This window comes from Equus quagga, chromosome 13 (genome assembly GCF_021613505.1).
Source record: "Equus quagga isolate Etosha38 chromosome 13, UCLA_HA_Equagga_1.0, whole genome shotgun sequence".
Taxonomy (NCBI): Eukaryota; Metazoa; Chordata; class Mammalia; order Perissodactyla; family Equidae; genus Equus; species Equus quagga.
Genome location: NC_060279.1, coordinates 37,637,576 through 37,665,011, shown reverse-complemented (window position 1 = coordinate 37,665,011; position 27,436 = coordinate 37,637,576). Strand labels below are relative to the sequence as shown.

The 27,436-nt window shown below is 51.2% G+C and overlaps 1 protein-coding gene across 2 annotated transcripts; it reads right to left on the bottom strand.

Moving 5' to 3' along the window:
* Positions 1 to 8: 8 nt before the first annotated feature.
* On the bottom strand, positions 9 to 26,164 carry SMG5 (SMG5 nonsense mediated mRNA decay factor). Of its 2 annotated transcripts, none has more exons than XR_006891561.1 (22): positions 25,952 to 26,164; positions 22,228 to 22,326; positions 21,568 to 21,691; positions 21,049 to 21,205; positions 19,208 to 19,297; positions 17,904 to 17,993; positions 17,130 to 17,208; positions 14,826 to 14,951; positions 14,651 to 14,719; positions 13,975 to 14,183; positions 13,253 to 13,390; positions 12,489 to 13,088; positions 10,963 to 11,138; positions 9,756 to 9,831; positions 8,841 to 9,016; positions 7,696 to 7,854; positions 4,174 to 4,233; positions 3,603 to 3,762; positions 3,086 to 3,176; positions 2,101 to 2,175; positions 1,623 to 1,712; positions 9 to 1,440 (listed from the first exon to the last, which is right to left on the bottom strand). XR_006891561.1 is itself a non-coding variant. In XM_046682334.1 (22 exons), the coding sequence occupies exons 1-22, from the start codon at positions 26,023 to 26,025 to the stop codon at positions 1,357 to 1,359; spliced, it is 3,051 nt and encodes a 1,016-aa protein (XP_046538290.1). In that variant the 5' UTR covers positions 26,026 to 26,164; the 3' UTR covers positions 9 to 1,356. The 2 variants fall into 2 exon arrangements, 1 of the variants encoding a protein (XP_046538290.1); XM_046682334.1 differs by having other exon boundaries at positions 1,623 to 1,761.
* Between the last annotated feature and the right edge of the window lie 1,272 nt (positions 26,165 to 27,436).

The window sequence follows — 27,436 nt, the reverse complement described above, 5'->3', positions numbered from 1 at the left end:
ACAGGGAGTGGGCTTCGGGGGGTCTTTATTAAGTGATGCTTTAGTCTCAGTCTCTGCCAGGGACTGGGAGTGGGGGTGACTCCACTCCCCTTAGGTTGTCCCAGACTTGCTGTCTTAGAGGAAGGAGGTAAGAAGCCTGCTCTCCTTTGAGAACAGCCTGGGAAGCTAGGTTGCGGCGGGGACAGCAGAGCTGAGACCCCCCACCCCCAGCCTGAGCTACAAGTCCAGCCGGAGGGGAGGGGCCAGGGCAATCCTGGCCAAAGCCTCCCACACACAGCTCTGCTCTGGCTGCTCCATTCACTGCCCTGAGCTATTCATGATCTCTGCTCCCTCATATTCACCTTGACACTCCCAAAGCTAGCCCACCTGGCCTTTAGTCCTGGGGAAGGGCAAAAGTAGGGAAGCCCATCAGGACAGAGGGCCCCTGACCAGGCAGCTTCAAGGGGCCTCTCTTTTCCACTGCCCACCCAAACACAGGCCCCTTCCTAGAGTAAGGCGGGGTGGTGGCTTCAGACTGTACCCCACTCTCCTCTTACTGGCCTCCCACCCTGTCCCAGCATAGCAGCCAAGAGCACAAAGCGCAGTGACTGTGACTGTGGGGCCGGTGGGCACAGGAACCCTCACTGGCATACAGACCAGACTGCCTGCAGCCATGGGTGGAGACTGCTCCCTGCCCCGGAAGCTAGACAGAAAGGAGACAGAAAGCAGAAGTGGGGCAACTGGGTGTGCGGCCCCTGCAGCAGGAGGGGATGCAAGCCCTGGCCCTGTTATCAGTGCAGGCAGCTCCAGGCCCTTCTTCTTTAAGAGTCCCCAAGGCTGCAGAGCTGCCCAGCCCCCACAAAGGGAGATGAGAGGATGGGTGGTTCTCGAGGAGGGGAAGGGTCTGCAGAGAACCACCCAGATATCTGGTGTTACCCAATTCTTCCCCCAGGGCTGGGGAGTCCAAACTCCTGGCCCCAAACACTTTGCGTCTTGGATGAGGAAGAAGGGCCCCTTCTGCTGTCACTTCCCCTCAGAGGTCCAGGAACCACTCCGATGAAATGCAGACACCCATGCCTGCAACCCGCCCCTGGGGACAGCAGGGAGGTTGAGGCAGGAAGGCTGGCTAGGGGCCCACAGGCCTCTCCTGCTCCAAGCACTTTCCTCTCTTTCCTGACGTCGTCTTGGCAACAGGGGGACCCCGCCCTCCCAGCCGACTCCTGGGCCCTCCCTGCAGCCTGTGTGCAGCTGGGCTTCCTTCCTGTGTGCGTGCGTGAGTCTGCGTGTGGTGGGGTGACTACAGGTGGTGGTCCTGGCTGCCAGGGAGGGCAGGAGAGATCTGGAGTCAGCCCCACTGCAGGGCCTGGGGGGTCAGTCTCAACCAATCTCCTTCCACTGCTTGTAGAAGTCCAGAACATTCTTGATGTCCACACTGGCGTGTGCAGCGGCCTGCAGGGCTGCCTGTGGAATGGGGAGAGGACAGATGGGAGAGGGCCTGACCTCCTGAACTATGGGACAAGTCATTGAGGGGAGAGGGAAGGGGTAAAGGAAGAGGAAAAGGGCAACTGTATAGAGGGCTGAGGAGGAGTCTAATCCAGCACCTCTTCCCCATTCCACACCACCCCCACCACCCCATGACCCACCTGCATAGGGCCTGAGAGCGCACTGGGGTTGTCCAGCGGAAGGCCTGTGATGATGGTCACCATGCCACTTGGATCCTCCTCACCTGCCCCCTGTGCCAGAGTCAGTTGTTTGCAGCTGTCCAGGATCTTATAGAGAGTCCTGGTGGGGAGGAGGGGGTGGGTGGGCCAAGCCCCAGTATTAGCATAGCCTGAACAGCAGGATCTCCAAGGAACAGGGGGAGCCGGGGCAGGGAGGGCGCTAGGAGAGAGCAAGCCCAACCATCTCAGGGCCACAGGGGCTCCAGTGCTGGAGCAACTTTTTACTCCCTCCAAGGTGAGGCCTGCAGGAGACCCCTGGCAGGCTGTGTGTGGAGCCCAGGCTGATCCTGCTACCTGTTAGAGAACTCTCTGGCCCTGTCCCACTCTCCCAGGGAGTGCTCATGGAAGAGCAAAGCAGGCAGCCTTTCTGAGGTTCTAGGAGTGGGGGCTGAAACTGTACCAGGCATCTGCATCCTGTCTCTTCAGCTTATGCCGCTCAAAGCTCTTTCCCACCTCTTTCTGCCAGCGAATGTACCTGCAAAGGAGACAGGAGAGTGGAGGTGGGGGGCAGAGGAGGGGGAGGGCACCTCATACAAAGCAGACCATTGTGGCTCAGGGAGCCCAGTTTTACAGGAGCAGGTAAGGAGATGTGTCTCTCCCATTGCAGGTCAGTTTGGAGCCATTTCGAAGCAGCTTCCTGGCCACTGAGCCCAGCTCGCTTTTCCTCCTGATAACATCGATTCTTCAGTTCCTCCCGGGGGAGGTGCTGGGAGGGGAGAAGCAGCAGATGCTTTTCAAGTCAGGGCTTCTGGAGACAAGGCCCAAACAAGTAGGCTCTGTGCAGCTTCCTGGCCAGGCAAGGGCAGTTGCAGAGGAGGGGGCGAGCCAGCTAGCAGGGCAAGGAGGGAGGAGTGTCCCTCTCCTTACCCCCACTGCCTAGTCCTCCTCCTGTCCCAAAGGCCAGAAGGGTCGGTCTGTGCTGGACTGAGCACTTGTATGCTGCCACCTGCTCGTCCCTGGATGGCTTCAATGGGAGGTGGGACAGCCCCGGGCAGACCCGAGGAAGGCACCCCTACCCTGGCAAACCCCATCACCGGTCCCAACGCTAAAGCGGGAGAAACTCCAGCAAAGGAGCTCACAGCCTGGCCTTGGGGGGTCTGCTCCCCTCTCCCACTGATGCTCATCTCATGTTTGCCCCAGAGGCAAGTGGACAACAGGTCAGTGCTCCCCGACAGGGCTCCTAGCTCCTCTGACCACCCTCTATTTCTGCACCTAAGATCCTGACTTCTAATTACATCTTCAGGCTCCCTCCTTGGCAGTGAGCGAACTGTGAGCAGGGACTGCAAGTGTGTGTCTTACCCACAGGGAGCAAGGAACACATAAGCATCCGTTGTCTGGGAAACAGACACAGGACTCTGCACAGGTCCAGCCAGGCCTGCACTCACCTGTTTCCTTTTTTAAACTCTGCCTCTAGGTATCGGATCCCATCCCGGGCCCCTGGGTGTTCCTTCTTCAGCAAATCCAGGCCATCGATCACTGGTGAGCAAGGTGGGAGCAGAGAAGGACAAAACAGACGAGCTCAGACTGCTGTGACATGGGACTCTGCAGGAAGTATCTGAGCTCGCTCCAGTACACACTGCAGGAAAAGAAGGGACTGTGGCTCCCTACGGGGCTTCCAAAGTTCTCTGAAAGTGTGACCTTCTGCCAGCAATGTACATGGCAATTTACCAAGTGCTTTCACTTGGATTTTCTCATGTGTTTCTCCTAGCTGTCTTGTGAGTCAGGGTTTAACAGACTGTTATGCCCATTTCACAGATGAAGTGACTGAAGTTCACAGAGGTGGCAGGACTTGACCAAGGCCACTGTGTGTAACCTGAGCCCCAAATAACGGTCTCTTAGTCCTAAGCCCAGAGTCTCTTTTAGCTGCACTCTATCTGTCCCCCACCTCCCCAATATGCTTACCTGTCCTTGGGATGATCACAATGAAGCGGCCACTGGTGGCCAGCTGGCGGATGACAGGGAGGTGGTGGCAGAGGGCCTGGGTGTCAGGGACGAGGTAGGGAGACATTGCTGACTGGGCCTTGGGCTGCTGCAGGCTCCCTTCCAGCTGAGAGACCTCCAGCTGATGAGAGAAGGCAGAGTGGGTAGAGCTGCGTGGGGCCCCTGCAGCCTGGGTGGGGGTGTGGGAGGGAGAATGGTACTCAAGGTGGCTCTTATGGGGCTCCTCCTGCTGCCAAGGGGGGACAGGGGACTCCACCAATAGCCTTGGTGGAAAAGTAGACAGAAACAAGGGTTAAGGTAAAGAGAAAGAGAAAGAAAAGAGAAGGAACTGAAGGCAGAAAGGGGGAATTAAGGCTCAGTGAAGAATGAGCAATAGGGAGGGCGAGCTAGGAGGCCAGGAAGGTAATCTGGGTGCAGTGAAGGGCCACAGACAGGGCCGGGGGTTGCAGCTGGAGGGGTGAGGATCTGCCAAGGCGCTTTAGGCAATAACCAGATCAAGAGCAGAAGGAGCACTTGGGTCCTGATGTCCTACCTGAAGTCGTAGCTGGGCCATGTCTCTCATTAGTCTGTTTCGCCGGGCTTCCTCCTGTGCCTAGGAGGGAAAACACCGGGTGTAAAGCTTGAGATAAGGAGTTGAGGGTATACCCTTTCTCTAGCGATCAAGACCAAGAGGAATTCCTGGGGTCATATAAAGTCAGTCATACAGCCTCATATAAAGTCAGCTCTATCGTTCCTGCTAAATGAGGGCAAGGGAGGCATGAGAGAAAAATAATCCCCTGAGGCAATCTGAACAAATTCCATTACCAGTCCACGGAAGCTCACACAGTTCCAGCACCATGGGAAAGAGGGAGCAGACAGCCATGCGCTGTCATGGCGCAGGAGAGCACCTGGCTGTGCCTGCACGTTTCCCAGCTAAGCCCCCTCAGTCTCTACTCCTTAAACACTGCCTGTGTCTCAGGGTTGATCTCTGCTCCTTTGCTCTTCTCCATCTGTTCTTCCTCCCAAAAGATGCCATCCATGCACCCCCTCACCTTCTATCACCATCCACATACCAACTTCTTCCAAGTCTGCAGCTTTAGCCCAGACCTGACCACCCAAGTTCCAGACCCACATTTTCAACTGCCTACTCGACAGCCCCATCTGCTCCTCAAAACTGCCTCTCTTCCTCTTGTGCTCCCCAACTTGGTAAATAAACCACCATCTGCTTAAGTCAGAAAGCTGAGTAGGCTCGACTTTTCCCTCTCTCTCAGCCCCAGAAGTTATCGGCTTCCCAGTCCTGTTAACTGTACCTCCTACAAATCATTGAGATCCTTCCACCTGCCTCCATCTCCACTGCGTAACCCTAGCCAAAGGCTGTACCTCCCACCTTGACTATTATAACCATCTCTTTACTGGTCTCTGCCTCTGACCCAATCCATCTTCTCTGCCTGCACCCAAGGCAGTCTTTCAAAAACCATCTGATTCCAGCATGGTCCTGACCAAAAGTCCTGTGATAGTTTTCCTTCGTCTTCTGGATGAAGTCCAAATTCCTTAATATGATCTAAAAGATGAGGTTAAGGATGAGGACTTGTCCTAAAAGATATGGGGAGCCACTGAAGGCTCTTTGATGAGCACAGTGGCATCATCAGTGTGCTGCTTTAAAATATTAATATGGAATGTATAATCTCATTCTAATCATAAGAAGACACCACACAAAGCCAGACTGAGGGACACTTCACAAAATAACTGACCAATACTGTTTAGAGGTGTCAAGGTCATGAAAGACAAGGGAAGACTGAGGAACTGTCACAGATTGGAGGAGACTAAGAAGACACAACAACCAAATGTAATGTGGGATCCTGGAAGAGAAAATAGACATTAGTGGAAAAACTAGTGAAATCTGAAGGAAATCCAAGAAATCCATAGTTAAGAATACTGTACCAACCCAAATTTCTTAGTTTTTATAATTTTACTATGGTTATGCAAGATCCACCCCACTCCCCTGCAGAGTCCTGCACAACAAAGATGGTGCTGCCCTAAATGCTGAGAGGGTCCCCTTCGAGAAACACTGGCAGGGGAAGGAAAGAAGGGAGGCAGAAGCCAGCACCTGCATGCAGCCACTTTCTTACACGCCCTGTTGGCAGACTGGTCAGGGGAGCGCTGTTGACAAACTCCCCTCCTCTCACTGTAGAAGTCAAGCCCAGTAATTTTACTTTTAGGCTAAAATTGGAATTGGGAAACCCCATGTTCCAGAGAGGGGGATGGGGACACTTGGATGAGTCCCCTAGAGAACCAGTGCAGGTGTGTGTGGATCCACCTGGATCCAGGAGGAGGAGAGCCGCGTTAATCGAAGGCTCTGGTGTCGCCGGTCCAGCAGTTCAGAGATGTGGGCCTGTGTGGTCCTCAGAAAAACCTGAGGTCCCAGCAGGAAAGGGGGTCCCAAAACCAGGCAGACACCAGAGCCCCAGAGAGTAGGAGCAGTGGCTCCCGGTGCCCAGCTGGCCTGTAGAGAAGCTAAGCCCCCACAGCAGCTTAGAACAAGGACATGAGCCCAGGCTCTGCCGTTGACAACAGCTCCTGGGTTATTCTGCATCTTCTCAACTATAACACGAGGATGCAAGCACCAGCCTCACAGGGCTGCCGCAAGGGTTAAATGAGATGTCAGATGCAAACATGGGTTTGCACATAGAAAGCTCCCAATAAATGACAGAAGATGGCAAGATGACGATGATGACAATGACCATGCTGCTGCTGCTGCTAGAGGATAAACCCCTTGGGGTGGAAACCTGTGACCCAGGCAGAGCAGGAGGCAGCCCCAGCAGGCTATGTGGCTTGTGTCCAGCTTGGCCTGTGTGTCCAGCACCTCATGAGAGGGGCTTTCAGGTACTCCCTGCCCCTGAGAAGGAGTCTTCGGGAGCTTTAGGCTGGAGGAAATGCCTGGAAAAACTCTAACATTTTTTGAAGCTGTGTAACTTCCCCATAATTATTTGTGTAACCCCCCATGTTTTCCCCTATGCAACAGCAATAAATGCCTTAAAACAAAAGGTTTGTTTTTAACAAAATGTGCTTGCTTTTAAGACAGCCAGGAAGGGAGTTGCTGGGGAGCCTGTGCCCCTCCCCAGCTAAGCAGAATGTCCACACGAAGGAGGCCTAAGAGAGGTGGGGACGCCTGGGGCCAGGTAAAGGAAGGTCATGGGGAAGGGCACCGGCTTGGGATAAAGAACCCCGAGGCTTGAGGAGACATGGGGGCCATGCTGCCTGTGCCACACTCCACCCCAAGTGTACTGCTGCCGCTCAGCTCGAGGAGGACAACACGCCCAGGGCTGCGCAGGCCCCACTGCGGAACCCAGATGGTTGCTCATCAAGTATCAGCCCCAGAAGAGAAAGGATTCTCTTGTTCGCTGCTGTAACTGCAGTGCCTAGAATACTGATGGGTTCAGCACAGAGCAGACTCTCAATAAATATTTGTGGAATGAATTACTGAATGGAAAAGAGGCAACCCAGGCCACTTCCTACTCTTTGGAGCCTCTGAGGGATGGGACCAAGTCTGGGATGGGAGGGTTCCTGCATGGTGTCTGATACCAAGATCCCTCCACTCCCCTCCATTCCTTAGTGTTCCTCCCCCTAAAAGAGAAGGGCAAGGAGCACTTGCTGAGCACACACACTCCATCAGACAACATGCAAGGGGCTGATATGCACTATCATTCCATCATCACAACCACCCCATAAAGCTGACTCTGCTACTCCCTCATATCTGATAAGGAAACAGGCTTAGCAACGTTAAGTGACTTGCTTAATTCAGACTGGGAGGTGACACAGATGGCCCTCAACCCCTAGGCAGTCTGGATACAGGTCTGGTGCCATGCTGCCTCTGTTCAAAGGTCTTCTCACTCCCTGTCTATTAGCCCATCCCTCAGTTCCCTCCCGGGCCTCCTCTCTCCGGAGGGTCGGTTTCCTCAACCCCACTCACCACATCCTTCAGTCAAGGGCCACCAGTCTGTCCGAGTCTCTCACCCTGGTTTCTCAGTGAGCCCCAGGGAAGCAGAGTGGACAGGGAGGGGAAGGCCTGACTCACCATGCGGAACTGTGCCTGGGCCTGCTGCAGCAGGCTCTCCTGCTCAGACTGGGCGATGCTGACGAAGATGCCGACCTCCGGATTGAACTGAAGGATGCTGCCTTGCAGGCGGGCAATGAAGTGGCCAAAGCTGCGGATGCAGCAGATGCGCACGACTGACTGTGAGGAGACACAGGAGCCCAGCCTGGCTGAGCAGGGCCCTCTAAGCCCACCCCGCCCACCAGGGCTCCCTCCCTCCAGCTCCCTGCTGTCCCAGCCTCCTCAGCAACAGGAGCTCCTTGGAAAGGCTTGCGGGCGGTGGGGTGCGAAGGAGGAGCACAGGGCCCAGAACCTCTAACCGCCAGGAGTAAGCAAGTAGGCAAGGAGACTCCCAGGCGGACTAGAGAACCAGGAGTTGGGGCCAGGAAGAAAGAAACAAGGGGACTGGGCTGCAGTGAGGAGACCTGGATTCTACGCCGCCTCTCCTCCCGTCTTAGTTCCTCATGTGGAAAATGAGGAGACTGAACTAGATCAACATTTCCAACTTATTTTTTTGGTCAGCAAAACCCTTCTTCCCCATCAAACAAAAATCTTATCTAGAACCCTAAAATATAAAACAGACTAAAGGCAAACTGCTCTGGCAGGAAAGGGACCAACCAAGGGGGTGTGTGTCAGGGAGGGGGCTGGGACGTCTGTTTGCTTGGCTTCCCTCTGCTGCCCCCACGTGGCCTGTGTGATGACACAGATTCAAGGGTGACAGTCACTGAACTAAGTGGGCAGCACATTCCCTTCCAGCTCTAACTTTCCGTGATGTTCAGCTCAGAGGACGCAGGGTCCAGAGTAGAAAAGAGACTGATAAAGATTTCAAAGCCCTAATAATTCACTTGTTCTGTCTTCTATAAAAGGTGAAAAAAGAAGGAAGAGGCTTGTTCTACAACAGGAGACACTACCAACAGCAGCCCTGTGGAAGGACATCCTGCCAAGAGGGAAAGAAAGCTTAAATGGCTCACTGAACGAAGCAGCACTCACCGCCTGCAGCCCCAAGGACACTACTCTCCCTGTCTGGACAGAGGGCTGCCTGCCTGCCCCCTCCAACCCCGGGCCCCTGATTTGCTGCTGTGTCTGACTAACGACAGAGCTTGTGGCGTGAGAAATGATATCCTCACCTCCTCTAAGGTGCTCAGCAAGGGCCGATCCGTGTCAAAGTTAAAACGTCTGTGGGCAGCCCGGAGGGGAGGCAGGTTACGAAGTGCCATGTCCTCTGGGAGCAGCAGGCTAGAGGGGAGGTCAGGCAGTTCACAACCTTCAAGAAGATCCTGGACCTCGGGACACAGGGCCAGGCCTGGGGAGAAAGAAGACACATGAGACCACCTGCCCTTTAGGAGCCCCCAGTCAGAAGGACACAGCCCTTCCCTTTGGGAATTCCCAAGCTGATGAGACAGGACATACCCCTAGGACAGAGGTGGGGAGACATGGAGAGAGGAGAAGAGAGAGACGGATACACAAGGGCTGTCAAGCAGAGGTCTAGGAGACCAAGCTGGAGGGGTTAGAAGAGCAGAGCAGGTTGGGAGAACAAGGACAGCTCAGACTGGGAAGCTTCCTGACAGCAGGGACAATTAGGCTGGAAGTGAGAGGGGGGCTCTGGAGGAAGGAATGAATAGCCCTTGGGGGAGTCTCAGAGGTAGGAGAAGGTAGAGATTTCCAGTTGGAAGGTGGTAGGAGGGCATGAGCCAGACAGATGGAACGCTGGAGGTCAAGGTCGATTCCCAATGACCAAGGCATCAGCGTGACACCAGTGACTAGGGCTGGCTCCAGGCTCCCCTCACTGCTCTTGTTCACTCCACTGCCTTCCCCAGGGAGCACACTCCCTGGCAGAAGAGGCCACCTGCCCACAGTGAGGCAGTGTTGGGGTAGGAAACCGGAGAGGCCAAGACCACAATGACTGCTGTGTCAGGGAGGTTGGGCAGTGAATCCCATTAACCTCCTTACCCCAAGGACCGGGTGACCAGGAAGGGGGGAATGGGCTTTGTGGGGCCAATAAGGGAGAGGGGAAGGTAGGGGAGCGCCAGGGACTCACTCACCAGTCTCTTGAAGTTCGCCAGCAGCTGGCAACAGATTCAGCAACACAGACAGGCGGTTCCACAGACTTTGAGAGCTCTGGGGAGCGAGGGAAGAGGAGGCCTTCAGTTGGGGCAGTGTTGGAAAATGGCAGTGGGCAAGAAAAGCACTACACTTGGGGGGTCTGGGGCTATGGTCACAGGCCTAGAGGGATTTGAGAGAAAAATTAACAAAAGAGGCCAAGGTGGGGCTAGTGGAGGACTTGGAAAACAGGGAGCTGGTTCCATGAGGAATGAAGAAGGGGGACCATGGAGCCTTGCTGAACTTCATCACCAGCTGAAGGCTTCAAGAAAAAAGTAGATTACAGGAAGGACTTTCTGGATTTTGGTAGAGGGAAAAGCTAGAGCTTCTTCCTGTCTAGCACAAACCTTCTTTCAGCCCTCCACATGCCCATACTGGCACACCTCTCCAGGGAAGTGACCCGGCATCTCCATCTTTACCACAGCTCCCTGGATGACTAACAATGACTAACTAGCTGTCATCAGACACAACCGCACACCCAAGGGCGTGCCTGGCTCTGATCCAAACTCTCTCATCCAGGGAAGAGGGCGACCTGCTGGGAAAGGGGTCTCTCACAGCAGGGCAGGTGTGCTACTGGAATGAAGCAACACTGAATGAAAGCCTTAGGGCACTAGAGGCTCCAGATTGAGACTCTGAACCAAAGAAGGCTGCCACCACCCTACTAAGTGTCCGTGCAGCCAGCCTCTGACGCCACTTGCTCTGGCTGCAGGACTCTCCTGCCCAGAACACCTTTGCCTTGTCTGAAGCCCCCCCATTTGCTAGATCCCATCTCTTCCATCACTACTCAGTGTTCTCTTCTTTCTCTGGGCTCTGGTATTTACCTATTGAGGTTGGCTCTCAAACACATACTTCCACCATTACTCATAACAGAAGGCAGTATGTCTGGCTTTGGGGATACAAAGCAGAATGAGCAGCTCTCTCACTTTCCCAGTCTGCAGAATATGTATCCCAGCCCAGGGCACAGGCTCTTTGAGGGCAAAGGTCATGCCTAATCATTTTCCTGTGAAAAGCATAAGGACCCAGCACAAAGCAGATGCTCGACAATAACTTTTGTCCCCATCTGAGGGGATTCCTGGGCCCCATCCTGGCCAACACCCTCCCCCAACAACCTGGGGCCTGACAAAGGGCAGTGCGGGTGGAGTGGCACACCTGTGCACACACGATGATGAGGTCAGGGTTGGTCCGCAGCCAGTCCAGGAAGACTTTCACGGCAGGAAGCAGGCCTTCGGCCATCAGGACCTGCAGCTTCTCTTGGATGCTGCGCTCATTCCGACAGGAGCGCCCACTGGACTCACTCCCCTCCGACTCAGAGCCTTCTTCAGAAGCTGGGGGCAGGTAACAGAGAACTGGGATGAACCAACAGGCACGTAGCAATAGGCTTCAGCTCTGTGGGGGAGCATACCCGACCTGCGTGGACTCTTCTTAAGAATTCTGATATGAAAGATGGGGAATTCACTTACAGACCCCTGCCTCATTCTCCCAGGCCCACTAACTGGTTGCTTTTAAGCCAAGAGCCTGGTGCCTTTTTAAATATCATTCTTTCAGACTCAAGCTACAGGCTGAAGCTGGTCTACAGCTATTCACTTAACCAATATTTATAAAGTGCGTACTCTGTGCTAGAAGGCAGGGCAGACAGTCAGAAGAGAGCTGTAGGGGAGGGAGAAGAGGGGTAGAGAATGAAAAGAACTACTTCTAACTCCTAGCTCTTCAACTTTCCAGGTTAGAACACTGAGCAAGTCACTACAGTTCTGACATCAGCTTCCTCATTTCTTTTATTCATTCAATACTTCCTAAGTCCCACCCCTGTGGCAGGCACAGTGTTAGGTACTGAGGATACAGCAACAGGCAAAACATAGACTGTCCTGCCCTCAAGAGGCTCACAGTCTAGTTGAGGAGACAGACAACTTCATTTGAGTGGAAAAGGGCTAGAAGCTGTGGAGGTGCAGAGGCTACAGGAGCCCACAGGAAGGACATCTAAGCAAGCCTTGGAGGAGTCCCAGACCAAGTGACTCTGAAGCTAAAATCTAGAGGGCAAGTAAGAATTAGCCAAGCAACAGGTTCAGGGCAAGGGAGGAAAAAGTATGTTCCAAACTGAGGGAACACCATGCACAGAAACTTGGAAGTAAGACAGCATTTAGAAAGGGGATGATAACTCTTTCACAGGACTTTGTGAAATTAAATAAGACAACACCTGAAAAAAGTCCAGCCTAGTGCTTGGCATAGAGTAGGCTCAACAAATGCTCGCCATTACTGACTGTGAGCTCCCTTTGCAGGAGGACCCTTGGGACGTAAGTCTCACTCTAATCCACCTGTCCTGGTGGGTGCTGGTTTTTCTAGCCTCCAGGAGCTCTGGTGGGACCTGGGATGGCACCAATGGAGGAAGCTGCAGCTGCAGGTGTCAGTGGGGAGGAAAGCCCCAATGCTGACAAAGCAGGGTGGAGCAGGAGAGAAGTTAAGTCCACGAAATAGGCTGGGAGCTGGGAAAGAGGAAGTGAGCAGGAGAGGGGATTCTCAGGGAAAAACTCCTGGGCTACACTAGTCAGAGGGCCACAGGCAAGGCAGCAAGGGTGGGGATGAGAGGTCCTCACACAGAGAGGAAAGTGGCCTCTCATGGGTAAGTGCTGATGGCATGGAGATGTAGACAAGAGCAGGATGATGAGGAGAGGCCCAAATACCTGGCTCTGAGGGCTTCTCCACATCCCCATTGATACAGGGCTTGTGGCTGGCCAAGGCATGAGGTTCGGTGGTGGGCTGGAGGAGCAGGTTGCTGAAGGTGGGGGCCAGTCGGAAACAGCGCTTGGTCTGGAACATCTGGGTGGACATGGCTTGTAGATTGCTGGCAATACTAGCCTCACTGGGGCCCAGTGGACCATTGAGGGATTCAGGGGCCTCTGACCTGGCCCGAGGGTGTTCCAAGGCTGGGGACCGTGTCCCTTCGTCATCCTCCATATCTTCCAGGTCTGATCGGGACTCTTGGCTGTTCATTTCTGAGTCTGTCTCAGCATCAAAGGCGGTTCCTCCCCCTTCAAGACTCTTGTCAGAGCCAGTGTCTGAGCCCTCGCTGGCCCGGGCTGAGTCATGGCTTGAGTCTGATTCAAAGCCTTCGCTCAGGTCACTGTCATCACCAGCTTTGGGGGGATGACGGCGGCGGCGGAGGCAGGAGAGACGGGAGATCTTCCGGCTCTTTCTGACCTCGCCTGCTTGAGGTGCTGCAGGAGGAGGCTCAGGACCAGGCTCCTCCTCCTTCTCCAAGGGTTCCTTGGACTCTGGTTCATCTGTAGAAAGAGGAGGGTGAGGTGGGGCCTAGAGACAAATTGGAGCCCAGAGGCTAGAAAGTGCTCTTCAACACCACCTCCCCCTCCACAACTGTGTTCCCCTTCCTTGATGCCCACACCCCATGCTAACCTTTCCATAGTCACAACCTCCCCCAATCCTGCACCTGTGCCATCGCTCTGGAATGCTGGAACAGGATTCTCGCCTTCTTCCAGCTCAGCCTGCAGCCGTATGTTGACATGATTGACGAGATGGGAGAAGAGGGCCAGGGTGAAGGCAATGGCTGCACTGTACTGCTTGGATCCTAAAGCCAGGAAAACCAGGCATTAGGGGCCTAGGGCCCTGAAGAGGAGTAGGCATCATCAATTCCAATCCCATCTTACCTGTTCTCAACCCCTCCAAGGCTCCAACTACCTTTCAGAGCCTCTTCTAAGGTAAAAAAAGATTTCTCAGGCCTCTGCACTATTATGGCAGCTCACCTTGCTTCCTCATGTAAGCTCATGTATCCTCTTGTCCCATCTCATCCTCCCTGGCTTTCATGCCTTCACACAGGCTCCTCCCCATACCCCAAGGAGCAAGGTCTGAATTCTGTGTATCATTAGCTAAGTATCCTCACCATCATGTCTGCCTGGGTCCTGGCTAGGGATGGGGCGGGGGGGTGTGGAGGGAGGGGAGATGGGGAAGGGCATATGCTGGTGCCTTTATTCATTCACCAGGAGCTCCCTTAGGGTAGGGTTGCTTGTCCCTCACTCTTCCACAGCCAAGCAGACATACAGATAGTGAAGGGACTGCTTGTGGAAGAAACTTTATGAATAAGGAGCTGCAGCAAAGGGTAGTGAGGATCCCAGAATCCAGTGGGGGATAAAAGAAGGACATATGGACAGTTACCTGCTCTTTTCAAGCTGTGCACACCCATAAGGCAGATGATGACCATCTGGAAGATGAGAAGATCCGGGAGGAAAGCATATCCACTGTCATACTCTTCCTCATCCTCACTGGCCAGGCTGAGGTTGGGTGAGGAGGGCAGGTAGAAGAGACAGAGGTTGAAGTCCTCCAGGACTGACTGGCAAAGTGATGTCAGCTCTGAGTCCACGGAGCTATGGAGGGGCAGGAGTAACAGGGAGGTCAGTGATGGTGGCTGAGGCAGGCAAAAAGAGTTGGGAATACAGGATTCAGAGAAAAGACTAAGCGAGCCTGCAGAGGAGACTTCACAGAGAGCAGCAGAGGGACTCAGTGCTGGGCTAACCTCCAAAGCAGACAAAAAACAGAGGAAGGACAGACACCCAGGGGAAGACATGTGGGTGGGCTTCCCATTCAGTCACTCCTCCAACATTGAGTGAGCACCGATTCTGTGCCAAAGGGTGAGCTGCCCAGGGGAAAATGGGCACAGAACCCTATGGTGAAACACTGAAGGATGCCTACAAAAGACTAACTGACTAAGGAATTTCCAGCTGAGAGGCAGAATTCAATAGCCTGCTCCCTCCTCTTGAGGTCCCCCTCTGTCAAGGAGCCATCATGGATAGGGCTCACAGGACAGTTCTTGCTCATGTTCTCTTCCACTCACCTGCTTTTGGGCTGCAGGAGGCTTTGCAGATACATAAAGTTCACCAGCAACCTCTTAATGTCTTTACATCTGAAATGAGAGGAGCCCAAGGTAAATGGTGAATGGCTCCAGAGTCCCTATGGTTCTGCCATACCAACTGCAGAGAGACCCCCTCCTCCCCACAGGCCCCACTTACCGCTTCTTGCTGGGAGAGAGTTTCCGAGTCTCACACTTCTTCAGCTGGTGGTACATTTTGGCTGCCTTGTCATAGAGCCGCTTGAGGTTCCCATAGGCCCCCTCAAAGGACACTTCTGACTGGATGCTAAAGGAGATACAGAGGTGAGCTACTGAGTCTTGGCAGGGGCAGAGGGGGAGGGGGAAATGTCGCTCTGCCAGGGCTTTAGGAAAGAAGGTTTCTTGTAATTACAGGCTGCCCCCAGCCTCCCCTTCCATGTATGTACTCAGAGTGAAAGCTATCTTTCCTAATAAAACACACACAAACCAGCTTCCAGATTAATCAGAGTAAAGATGAAGTCTGCATCTCCTCTATATCTGGAAATGGGACCATTAATCCTACTTTATGTTTCAAAACTTAACTTAGCTACCATCCCTGAAATACATTATCCTTCATTTTTTTTTAAAGCATAGAGTATTTAATAATAGGTAGCATTTAATAAGCATTTATTATGTGCAAGGATATTTACATACACCATTTCAGTTAATCCTCACAACACTCATTCCAATGCGAATACGTGCTGAGCAGCCCACTGTGTCAGGCACTGTACCCTAATATTGCCCACAGTTACGATGAGGGGACACAGCCCAAGAGAACAAGAATACTGCAAAAGTCACGCAGCTAACACGTGGTAGAGCTGCGTCTGCCTCACTGAAGACTGACCTCAACAGGACACCATACTTTTCTTGATGTCTTGTTTTTTTTTAAACATCTTTTAATTATAAAAAGCAAGGTATAGAAAAGGAGAAGTAGGTGTTTGTGGTGAATTAAAGAGAGCCACTGATTCCTTGATATACCTTCCACTGAGAAGTGGGTTCTGTCCCCTCCTCTTAAATCTTGGCTGGGGGTGGAAGACTACGCAACTGCTTTGACCAATATAGTAGAAGTGATTCTGCCAGTTTCCAGCCCTTAAGAGACTGGCAGATTCTACTTCCAAGTTTCTTGGGTCATTATTCACTGTTGGAGCCTCAAGCCACTACGTAAGAAACTGCCCACCCTGAGGAAGACATCACATGGAGAGGCCCTGAGACGAGAGGGAGAGGGGTCTAGATGAGTCAACCCTCCAGATATACCAGAGCTCCACATCAGCTGAATACCAAGGACTGACCCTAGACAATGCCACTGGGACGAGAAGTGCCCAACTGAGTCCTACCCAAATGCCGAACTCAGACACCACAGATACAACTGTTCAAGCAGAGTACCTAGGACCTTAGTGGACACCTCCCAAACCTGGAGGTACTTAGCTCTCTTTGGAAGTGACTCACCCTAAATCATGATTATGAGTGTGATGAAGGATTCAGGACAAGTAAGGGGGGCATTCTCTGGATGGCATGAGAGAAATGGCAAAGACGCAATGGCGGGTCATAAACCTGGTGATCATTTTTAAGAACAAATACAGTGGAACAGGAGGCCAGTCTGTACTGATCTAGAAAAGGAGAAGGGGCACCACACGAGCAAATACTGTTGATACAAGGAAGAAGTTTCCTTGACCAGGTGAACCAAGGTCACGACACATGGAATTACAAAGCACAATTAGGCGTTTTACTTTACACTTTAGTATTTGACCTTTGAAGCTATGAAGACCACCTTATTCCTTTTGCTTTGAAGGCCAACTCACTATATAACCTCTTCTGAGAATGATTTAGCTTCTCAAGTAGACTTTGGCCCTGACTAGGTGGCAAGAGGAAGTTTCTCGGTTTTCCTGGCCGTTTATTTCTTGTTATAACTTAACCAACAACATTCTGGTTTACCTATGAGCCTCATGTGCATTTGGCTATGGTGACTTAGTAACTGAAGCCTAACAAACTTTGGATGCCCTGAAAACACTGTTTATTCTAAGAGCTAAGTATCAGATCCAGAGAAGCAGTGACCCATCCTGCTTCTAAGCGGGTCCTCCCATGCTGTCATCTCTGTCACCTCAAAACACTGAATCTCTACAATTCTGAAGTTCTTGCCAGAGGCTACTTTGGTGATATTTTATCGACTATATCAAATTTATTTACTTCTTCAGGAAGGCAGCAATCCTGCATTTTGCATGACAGTGGACAGCTATTTTAGCTGTCCAAACGCCTACAAATCCAGGTGGCTGTGTGAAAAGCAGTGGGGCTGTGTCAGGGTGCCCCTGAGAGGAGGAAATTGAAGGCAATCTTAGCATTTTCCTATCTTACCCTGGAGCCAGAAAAGGGAAGAAGGGAAGAGAGAAAACAGAGCAGGTATGGTATGGACATGAAAGCAGGACTGGGGAAAGAGCTGGCAACTACTCACCAGCGCAGGTAGCAATACATGGCTTCCACATTATAGTACTTGCTGCCTGCAAGGGTGCCCAGCTGGTTGAAGGGCATTCCTGGAAAGAAAGAGAAGTCACGCAGTCTGTGACCACAACACTCACTGAAAGGTGCCAGGTCCAACCAATGCTAAGCATCAGAGAACTTATGGGGAGAACAGTGGGTCTGCAGGCAACACTGGTGTCTTAGGTGATTAGCGGCTTAATCTTGCTCCTCCAGGGGATTACTGATTAGAGACTCACTTCCTATCAGTCTATTCCCACCTGGCCCACGAGGGAGTTCAGCACCCAGGGGGTGCCATTCCTTCAGCAGCAGCTGTGACTCTTCTAACAGTGACGGAACTCTCTGAAGCCCTCTCCTCTATCCCAGCTCAGCATCTCACCTCTGAGTTCTCCTTCCTACATGCTAAGCCCCATCTCTCCCTGGAACGAAGCTTTACCCCTTCCCTCACTGTGCCTCCTGTGGGGGCAGCTCAAGTAAAGAGATCTCAGGAACAGGGAAGCATCTTCTCTCTTCCTTCTCTTCTGCCTCCATCCTTCTTAGTTCAAGACTTTCCCACTTTCCCTTTTCTCCTCCCCATCTTCTGAGTGTGTGTTACAAGGGGGAGAATGCATAACCAAGATGAAGTGTGAGATAAATGAGTGTGGGGAGGATCTAGGGAGAAGTGAATATGGCCTGCCTGCCCTCTCAACAACATCATCTTCCTCTTGGAAAACGCAGCTGGCTTGGGAGGCCCAAGTGGGGACCCACTTACCGATCTGGGGAGCTACTGACAGGGCTTGGTAGTAAAATCTCTCAGCTAGCAGCTCGGTGTCTACGCCAGCTAATTCATTCTGATATCGTGCTGCAGGAGAGAGAAGAGGAAAAGAAATGCGATGATTCCATGTCTCAGAAAAACCTCTCGGGGCCGGCCCGGTGGCGCAGCAGTTAAGTTCGCACGTTCCACTTCAGCAGGCCGGAGTCCACCGGTTTGAATCCTGGGTGCGGACATGGCACTGCTCATGAAGCCCATGCTGTGGCAGGTGTCCCACATATAAAGTAGAGGAAGATGGGCATGGGTGTTAGCTCAGGGCCAGTCTTCCTCAGCAAAAAGAGGAGGATTGGCAGCAGATGTTAGCTCAGGGCTGATCTTCCTCAAAAAAAAAAAAAGAAAGAAAAACCTCTCTTCATCTGGGAGTCCACTCTGTGAAACTGTCATAAGAGCCTGGGAAGAAGGTACCTGAGCTAGGAGACAACTTGCTGAGGTCTCTGGCACAGTCTTAAATCTGCATGACTATCGGCAAATTGTTCAACTCTATTCCTTGCTGGTAGGTTCAAAATGTAAAGAATATTCAGTGCTTATAAAATAAACAGGCTCTTCTTGATTAGCTCTTCCCAATGAAGGGGAGCTGCAGCACATATAACTGTTTGGAAAGAATTTCTGATTTTAGTTCTGGAATGTAATTGCTCAATTCTAGAGAGAAGATATTACTAATGATACTTGGTCAGTCTAATGTGAAGCAGTTGATTCTCTGTGCACACTGACTATGAGGGGTCCAGGAGTGGGCTGGGGGCAGGGAGAGAAGGAGCCTCAAGTCAATAAGAGACAATGCATCCAACAGCCACACACCAGCAGCCTAATGAGGAACCTTTGCCTATGAGGACTAGAGACCCAGGGGCCATAAAGCAAGAGCACTTTTCCATTCTGGGAAATACTTATCTGAGGCAGATAAGTACTCCCTGAGGTCTAACTTCAATTCCTCTAAGAGTCCAAAATGAGAAAAGAAAATCCCAAAAAGGAGAAAGACATCAAATTAGAATCTTCCTAACCCACTACTGAAACTGAGTTATCACCCTGATTTTTCTTAAAGCTCAAAGACATTTTCCTTCTTCCCGTATTCACTCACGGGAGAGCAGTGAAAAGAAGGGGACACTTTAAGCACACTGGAGGGAAAAAGTTATCAGAGGGCACTCCAATCTCCTGCTCTTCAACCACATAAAGGTTGATCCCAACAACTGAAGCAGCCTGAGCCTGTCCTGTAGCCCAAAACAGAGAAAATGAAAGATTCAGATTCTTACACAAGTCCCCCAGGTACACTAGACATCGGTGGCATGCCATCTGTGCCCAATCCATTTCCTTCCCTGAGGCAGACACTGGCTTCTTGCATCCTGAGAGAGAAAGAGAGAGAGATTTATGAGCCAGTTCCTCTGCCCCCTACTGAAGGGGAAACACCCTTCCCAGGTGAAGAAAGGAGATCAAGAATCCAGGGCTAGTCTTGGAACACTGTCTTATGGAGCAGAGAAGACACTCATCCAGGACATAGGTAGAGACACAGAGGCTCACAGGTAGGATTCATTCACAAGACAGGAAGGAACTGGAAAAGATGGGCTAGGGTCCTCAACCTAGGACAGCTGCCTGGGGAAAGGTCATGTGAAAGGTCATCATAGGAAGGCTTCTGGAAAGGAGAAAGAGGTAAGGCTCAAGCAGTCATGGGTGCCTTGGGTAGAAGCTCCCCACATAAAGGTAAAAAGTTTGGGTAAAGATAGGAAACTTGTCCAGGAAGAAGGAATGTGAATGAAGCCTGGCTTCTGCCCAGTGGAGGAGGTCCACGGAGGGGAAGGCAGCCTATTGGAGAGCCTGCCCATGAAGGAGACAAAGTGAGCTTGCCTTGCCCAAGGACTTGTGGTGGCCAGAGCCAAATATGCCTGGGCTCTCATCTCTCCCTTCTCCCAAGCAGCCTTGAGACTTCAGTTCAGAGAGCCTGAGCTCCTCGGGAAGCAGTTTTCCCACGTCCCAGGAACTGGTCTAAGTGTTCTACAATATCAATCTAACTGATCCTTACTTACAGCAACCCCGTGAGGTAGTTACTCTTATTATTCTCACTTTACAGCTGAGGGATTCAAAGTCACACTGCGGCAAAGCGGCACAGCCAGGACTCAAAAGGCAGTGTGGCTCCAGAAACCATCCTCTTATCCACCTCACCTTGCAGCTACTCTCCTGGGTGTGTAGCTCCCATTCTGAAAATGCCTTCCTAATGTTTTCTACAGAGACGTCTCTTATTTGGCTGAATGTGAAATATCAATAAGGAGAAAACTAAAGTGGTTTGGGGAACTGACCCTTTGAAATAAGCTATCTTAATCTTGTTTTAGGCTACAGACCCCTCTGGCCACCTGAAATAAAGCCTATGAATGCTGTCTCAGATGTCACTCTGGTCTTAAATAATGTTTTTAAATGCACAAAATACAGTGCTGTGCTTCTGACCAGAGAATGCTGCCATGTGGTGGCACGGACACAATCTCCATCTCTGATCCAGAATGTCTATCTCCTGGTGAGGGCAGGCGCATGGGGCTGGGGGAGGGGCAGGGGCATAAAGAGCAAGAGGAGCCAGAGGAAGAGGGAAGGAGCTCTAAAGGGTGGTCGAACTAAAGAGAAAACTACCAACTAGAAAAAGAGGTAAACTATAGCTGCCAGTACCTCAGATGGCTGAAAAGAGATCTGACTATCTTCAAAGAATAATTTCCTCAATGTTTCTAAAAATTTCAATATTTTCATCAAACACTGAAAAACAATCTCTAAAGGTGAAAGAAACAGTGCTGGCCAAATTCAACTGGGAGAAGAAAACAAGTGCTATTAATGTCATCTTCCAGTGCCAGACCTACTCTAGACCATTCTGTCCCTCCCCAACTCCACATTGGTCTACAATCCTAGACCAACAGAGCTCTCTCTCTTTCCCTAAGATCTTCACTCTAACTCATCTGCTTGTTTGGATAAACCCAAACTTCAGGAAGCATTTGTAGGTCTTGCTAGAATCATCTCTTCCTGGCTGGGTTACAAGCTACAAGAACCCTGAAGGATAAGAAGGCTGGAGGTGGAGGCCTATGAACTTGCTCCTCAAGCCCACCTTTGAGACTTCACTGACCTATGAGGGGGTCCGTGACATGGGTCCAGTCGATGCAGCATTGCAGTTCGAGCTGGTAGTGGGACTGGATATAGAGAAGGAGATGCTGGTAGAAGCCAATACCAGCAACCAGGTGTGTTCTGTAGGCACATTCCAAGGTGCTTCGGCTGTGGATATGCTGGAGATCGGGAAAGGGAAGGGGCTGGCTAAGCAACAAGCTCAGAGTACCACTCCCCCCTCCCTACCCCAATTTATGTCACTGAGGAAATAAACTTATCTTCTTGGTTCTGGAACTTTATCCATCTCTCCTCTCATTCAGGAGTTGCCCCTACACCTTTAGATCTACTTCTCTGGTCTCTCCATCTGAGATCAGGCTCCCTTCCTCCCCCAGTCCTAATTATATGTGACTCTCTCCCTCCTTTCTGCCATCTCTTTCTTGGCTCCCCAACCATGCTCTGGCCCACTTGCCTACCTATCTCTTCCTTCCTTAGCTTCCTCTCTTTAGACAAATTCTTCCCAAGTTTTAGGACCTCCCCTTACCTTTTTGTTAGTCTTGATAAGCTGGATAACTTCGTAGTATACCTTTCTCCATAGCAGCTCCTCAGCCTTCCTCCCATAGTCCACCGGGTGCAGGAACATAAGCTTGACGCAGAGCTCACGCAGCCTGGGAGGGTGTAGACAAGCATGAGAGTGACTACTATGCCCCCCGGTGGGGACACAAGAACTGAGGGCAAGGCAACATTTGCCAATACCCTGACTGAAAAATCTCTCCGCCTCCCAAGGGACATCCAATGTCAGTCAGTATAACCCAGGATGACAGCAGTCCTGGAATGCAGTGGGAGCCTCCGAAAATAAGAGGCAGGAATAGTAAGAATTTTAATAATCTTCATTTTCTTCCCCTGCACCCTTCTCTCCTTTTTTCTCTGCCTTCTTATCCCCTTTCTTTCCTTTCACTATGCAGTATGGCCAACTCCCCCAACTCAAATGCCATTCTTATGGCATCAGTCCATTAGATGCAGAAGCTGCAGAGAGAGTGAGGGATCCCCATCTCCTCTCTTAGGAAGGCCACAGACTTCACAGCCCATTACTGTACCATGAAGTCAGGAGGCAAGAGAGAACACACATCTATCTATAACAGGGTTTTGGGTAGAGAGGGATAGAGAAACTATACGGGTCGGTGGTATAGAGTCTCTGGCTTACTTGTTCCTCAGGCTAATGTTCTCTGGTTTGAACACTTCTTGATAAGCAGTTTTGTCGCAAAGGATGAGGTCAAGTCGATGCACAGCCTCCACTACAGCCCTGCAGGGAAATACAAGCAAACAGCCCCTGAGCCATGTGTATGGTCCACCTATGAGGCTGGGACTCTGATCCTAGAGGAAAAGCTAAAAAAATTAGGGGTGGGGAAATGAGAAATCTGTAGGCTGAACTCTCTACAAAATAAGATGAACACAGTCTTCATCCTGATACAGCAGCCCCCCCAGGGAACATCTGGCAACGATGGAGACATTTTTGATTGTCACAACTTGGGGAGGGGGGAGGAGGGGAGAGGAGTTGCTACTAGCATTTAGTGGGTGCTGCTAGGTACCCCACAATACATGCGACAGTTCACAACTACCCTGCCCAAAATGTCAACAATGTCAAGGTAGAGAAACCCCGTGATATGGGAAGGTAGACCCTCCCAATGGAAAGACCACACGCCCTGATGCCAGGCAAAAAATACAGGGTTTGAACGTCTGGCTCTGTCTTACTAACTCTATAGCTTTGGGCAAGTTACCTAACCTCTTCAAGTCTTAGTTACTACATCCATAAAAATGGAGATAACAGCAGCTACCTCAGAGGACTCTTGTGAGGCTTCAATGAGATAATTTATACACAGCATTGATATATGGTAGGCATTCAGTAAATAATGGTGGGATGAATGAATGATTATTATGCAAGGGCTTATCTCTGACATAAAGAAAAGGCATTCCTAGTATAAAATTCTGCTTTGGAATAGTGGGGTATCAGGGATGGGGGGTGGTTCCTGAGCTGCTGAGTTGTAAGGTCTCCTGGATTCTGCTACGGGAACTCTGTTTAATATAGAGTGTAGGCTCTGGAACTAGACTGCTGGGGTTCTACTTCTTACCAGCTATGTGGTCCCACACAAAATATCTAACTTCCTTATGTTTCAGTTCTCTCATCTATAAAATGGGATAACATTATCACCTACTCAGTGAGGACTAAATTAGCAAAAACATAAAGCACTCATAACAGTGCCTTGTACATAGTAAGTGCTCAGTAAGTATTAGTCTCCATCCATCCTGTTATAAGGCTGAGGAGGAGACTCCAGACACTAACAGAAAAGGCGAAGGAAATTCTACAATGGGTGGCTAAGAAGTGCCAGAGATAGATGTCATCTCTGGAGGGTAACACCCAGAGGATGATAAACAGCACCTGTGAGAACAGGAGGATCAGGCACAACTCTGGACACAAAAGCAACCAGAAAACAGGGAGTGAGGATTCCTGAAAAGATCCAAGATTGTTCCAGAATACTGAAATGTGCTCCCAGGCCTGGGTAAGTGGGCCACAGCAGGCTAGCATGCTGTGGTGGCTCAGGCGGTACACCACTAAAAGCTGCCTGTACAGGGCAAAGTGACCACCAGCACCCAGCTAAGTGGGTGGGATGGCAACCAAGACCTTCTCACTGGCAATCTTGAGAGCTCAGCATTTCTCCAAATACCTTCTGGGCTGCCTGGAGCGGGCAGCCAAGCCTTTTTAGCCAGCCTTGCCCTCGATGCCAGGGGCAGCATCAGGCAGCCATCAGTGACTTACTCTACGCCAGCTGAGTCCCCAGGACAGCACTTGTAATTTCAGTGCCATAGATAGATCTAAGGGTGGTGTGTGTGTGTATTTTTATGGACGGGCTCCAGAGCTCTCTTGAGATTCTTGATCCAAAAAAAGTTAATAACCACTACTCTAGGAAGTTCTAATTGCAAATTCTTAAACCTGAGAGGACTCAGCACTTTTTTCTCCATTCCCCATCAGACCATAACCTCCTCCATTAAACTGTAATCTCCTTTAGAACTAAAACTACAAAAACTAGTCTTGTGTCTCATTCACAACTGTAATCTCAGGTCTAGCATGGTGTTTAAAAAGAAAAAAGAAAACTGAGTTTTAAAAAAATAGTTAATTAGCCTAATTAATTAATTGGGGCTTATGTCCCTTCCAGCATCCCTTCTCCTGCAGCTTTTTCTCCTGAAGGGCTTAAAACACTTGAGAATTTCATTTCTGTAAACAGGCTGTGGGAATTTCCCAAATTTACAGAAGCTCAGAGTGACAGTTTCATAGTCTTAACAACACATTTATCTTGGGCAGAGAAATCAGACTTTCCTCCCCCAGTTCCTTCTACCAATCACCACTGCTACAATACATAATAAAAACAGAGAGCTGCTGCCTCAAATTTCCACCCTGCTCAAAGCCAACACCACACAATTACCAGCAGAGACACCATGTGCACACATGTAAGCCACACATGCAAACAGATCAGCTTAAGTCTGTCAGTCCTATGAAGGTAGTGCTTGAGAAAGAACTAGATTTGAGGATACTTAGAAGGATGACCAGAGCCATTACCCAAAGCTGGAGACAAGAAAGGCATCTTGCAGACACTGCCCACGCTCTGTCTGACAGGCAGTGCTGACACTCGGCAGCATGACGAGGCACACGTGCCACCCTCAGCCAACTCCTCACCGCCCGGAGACTGCTTGGGGCAGCCCCCAGTGGGAGCCCAGGGGCTGCTGGATTGGATAACTCTTCTATTTTTGGAGCAGCCTATACTCCCCTCTGCCTTCTGGCTTAATAAGCCAGAGCAGGCAAGATGCCTACTCAAGGGAGGAAAAGGCAACATGCTCTTGACTCTTTCACTGCCAAAATGAGGCCCATGGCTCTAAGGGTGGTCTTCTCATGAAAACACCACTGTTCTGTAGAGCTTGAGCTGAATGAAAACCTGAAACCCTACTCCCTACTAGAAGCAAAAACTGCAACTTGGTCTCTATGCTTCATCCTATTTTAATTCAGTTCAAGAGCCCATGTTCCAGTTGCCCCCCCCCCAAAAAAAATCCTCAACCCAGGGTGGAAAGAGCTCATACTGGCCTGTTCCCAACAAAGGGTTGAAGGGCTGAAGATGTGACTTGAGGAGTGTGAGTGGCACTGTGGAAATTAGAAACCAGGAACGCAAGCTGCCTGGCAGGAGACTGTAGTCATGAGGCTGGAAGGAAGGCAGGACTCAGAAGTCCCCAGGTGCCCTGAAATGGGCATCCATGATCTAAGAACACTCTGAACTCAAAGTCCTTCCCGGCCCTTCCAGTTCAACACAACTAGTCTTCCAGCCTCTTTCTTTTTTCAGATTCCCAAAAACTAGAGCCATAAGAGACTTTAAAGCACATCCAATCCAATCTCTCCTTTTAAGGATGAGGAAACTGAGGCCCAAGGTCACACAGTCAGAGAGTGGCAAAGCAAGGACCTGAACCTGGCCTCTCTTGATTTCAGTCCAGGGCTCTTCCCTGTAAATCCTACAGGGTTCTAAGCACCGTTCCCTTCCGGGTTTTTCTCCATCTGTGACCCCACCCTCACCTTCCCAACCTCTGCAGCCCTCAATTCCACCTTCTTACCCCAAATCCGTAAAGCTCGGTGCCCGCCCAAGGCACACCGCGGAGGGCATTCCTCCACGTGCTTCTCTCCAAACCTCTCACCCAGCCACCCACCCAAATCCTTCTTTCAACTCCATCCCGGGTTACGGGACCCCGCCCCCCCGCTCCCTCCAAAATTGCACCCTCCTCCCTCGCCCACACCCCAGCCCTGCACCCGGGCCCCGCCCGCCCGGGAGGCCCCGCCTCTCGCTGTCCCCCCTTATCCCAGGCGGCTGCACTCACGCCCCAGCCCCTCTCACCGGTAAAGCCGCTTAGTGTGGAGGACCTTTGCTTCGGGCTCGCTGCTCTCCCCTGTGGTGGGGCCTTGGCTCATGGTGCCCAAGTCCGGGGGCGGCTCCCGGTCACAGGCCCCCGCCACCCACCACTGCCGCCACCACTGCTGTCTCCGGCCGTAGCCGCAGCCGCCACCGGCGCCGGCCCTGCTCGGCCGCCATCGCTGTGAGGCGGCTGCCCGCGACAGCTCCTCCTCCGCCAGCCAAATCTCGCGATAGCAGATGCACAGTTGCAGGCCAGTGGTCGGCTGCTACCAAATCTCGCGAAACTAGTTTTCCCTCCCGGGAAGTTGCCAGAACTAACTCTGGGCAGCATGGCCTCTTTCCGGCTTCTCCGAGCACTTGCGAAAAACTTTATTGACAAAGCTGCCAGCGAACGGACAGTGGACTCAGTGAGAGGGCTGAAGCTGAGCTGGATCGGGGCAGATGGGCTCACAGCTAGGAGCGTGACTTTGCTTTGTCATACATTGGTCATTTGGTCCATCCTTCTGCCCCTTTATCCCTCCTTCCATTTGAGCCAAGCGTCTTTCAGATAACTGGTTAGAGAGATTCCAGTTCTCCCCTTATTCCATTATTTAAACAAACAGAAAAACGAGTATGTGAAAATTTCCTTGGAAAGGACCGAGCATAACTTAAGGGTAAGACCCTCCAAGACACGACTCTTGTACAAGCACCTGAGCCCTCAGCTCTCCCACCCCCAAAGATTTCCGCTTGCATATCCATCTCTCGCCAGTCCAGCAAACATTTATTGAACACCTGCTGTCTTCCAGTCACACTGCTGGGTTCTGAAGACACAGAGATGAGCAATCCAGACACTGTCCTTGCCCTCACAAGCTCAAAAGGCTTTAGAGATAAGGTCCCACAGGAATTAGAAGCCACTCCCTCACGTTTCTGCCCCCTGGTTCTCCCATTGGAAAGATCACCCTGGATTCCTATTGCTTTCTTAACCTTAAACCTAAGCTAAAAGGCAAGGGGTTGGGGTTGGGGGTGGGGCCCGTGTTCATGTTAAAATGGGAACATAAATCCCCCTGCCACCACTACGCTTCTGGTTCCAGCCACCGACCTTTCTGTTCCTGACACAGCCTAAGGCTTTCCCACTCGTTGGCCTTTCACTTGCTGTTCCTCTGCCTAGAACACTCATACTCCTGATTTCCCATCAGGTCTCAGCTCAAATGTCACCTTGGCAAAGAGGTTTTTCCCTACTGAAATTGTCTTATTGATTTAGTTGCTAGGCTTCTTTATCATGTTACCCCAATAGAACAAGCTCCTTAAGGGCAGACACCTTGCCTGTCATCTTGTTCTCTCCTGTGTGCCTAGAAGAGAGCCTGGCTAATAATAGATGTTCAATAAATATTGAACGACTAAGTGTAGAAATTCCACCTCTTTTCTGGGTATCCTAACCTATGCCAAGCATCCTTTGATCCACAGACCCACTCTTCCCCCTCTGCTTTC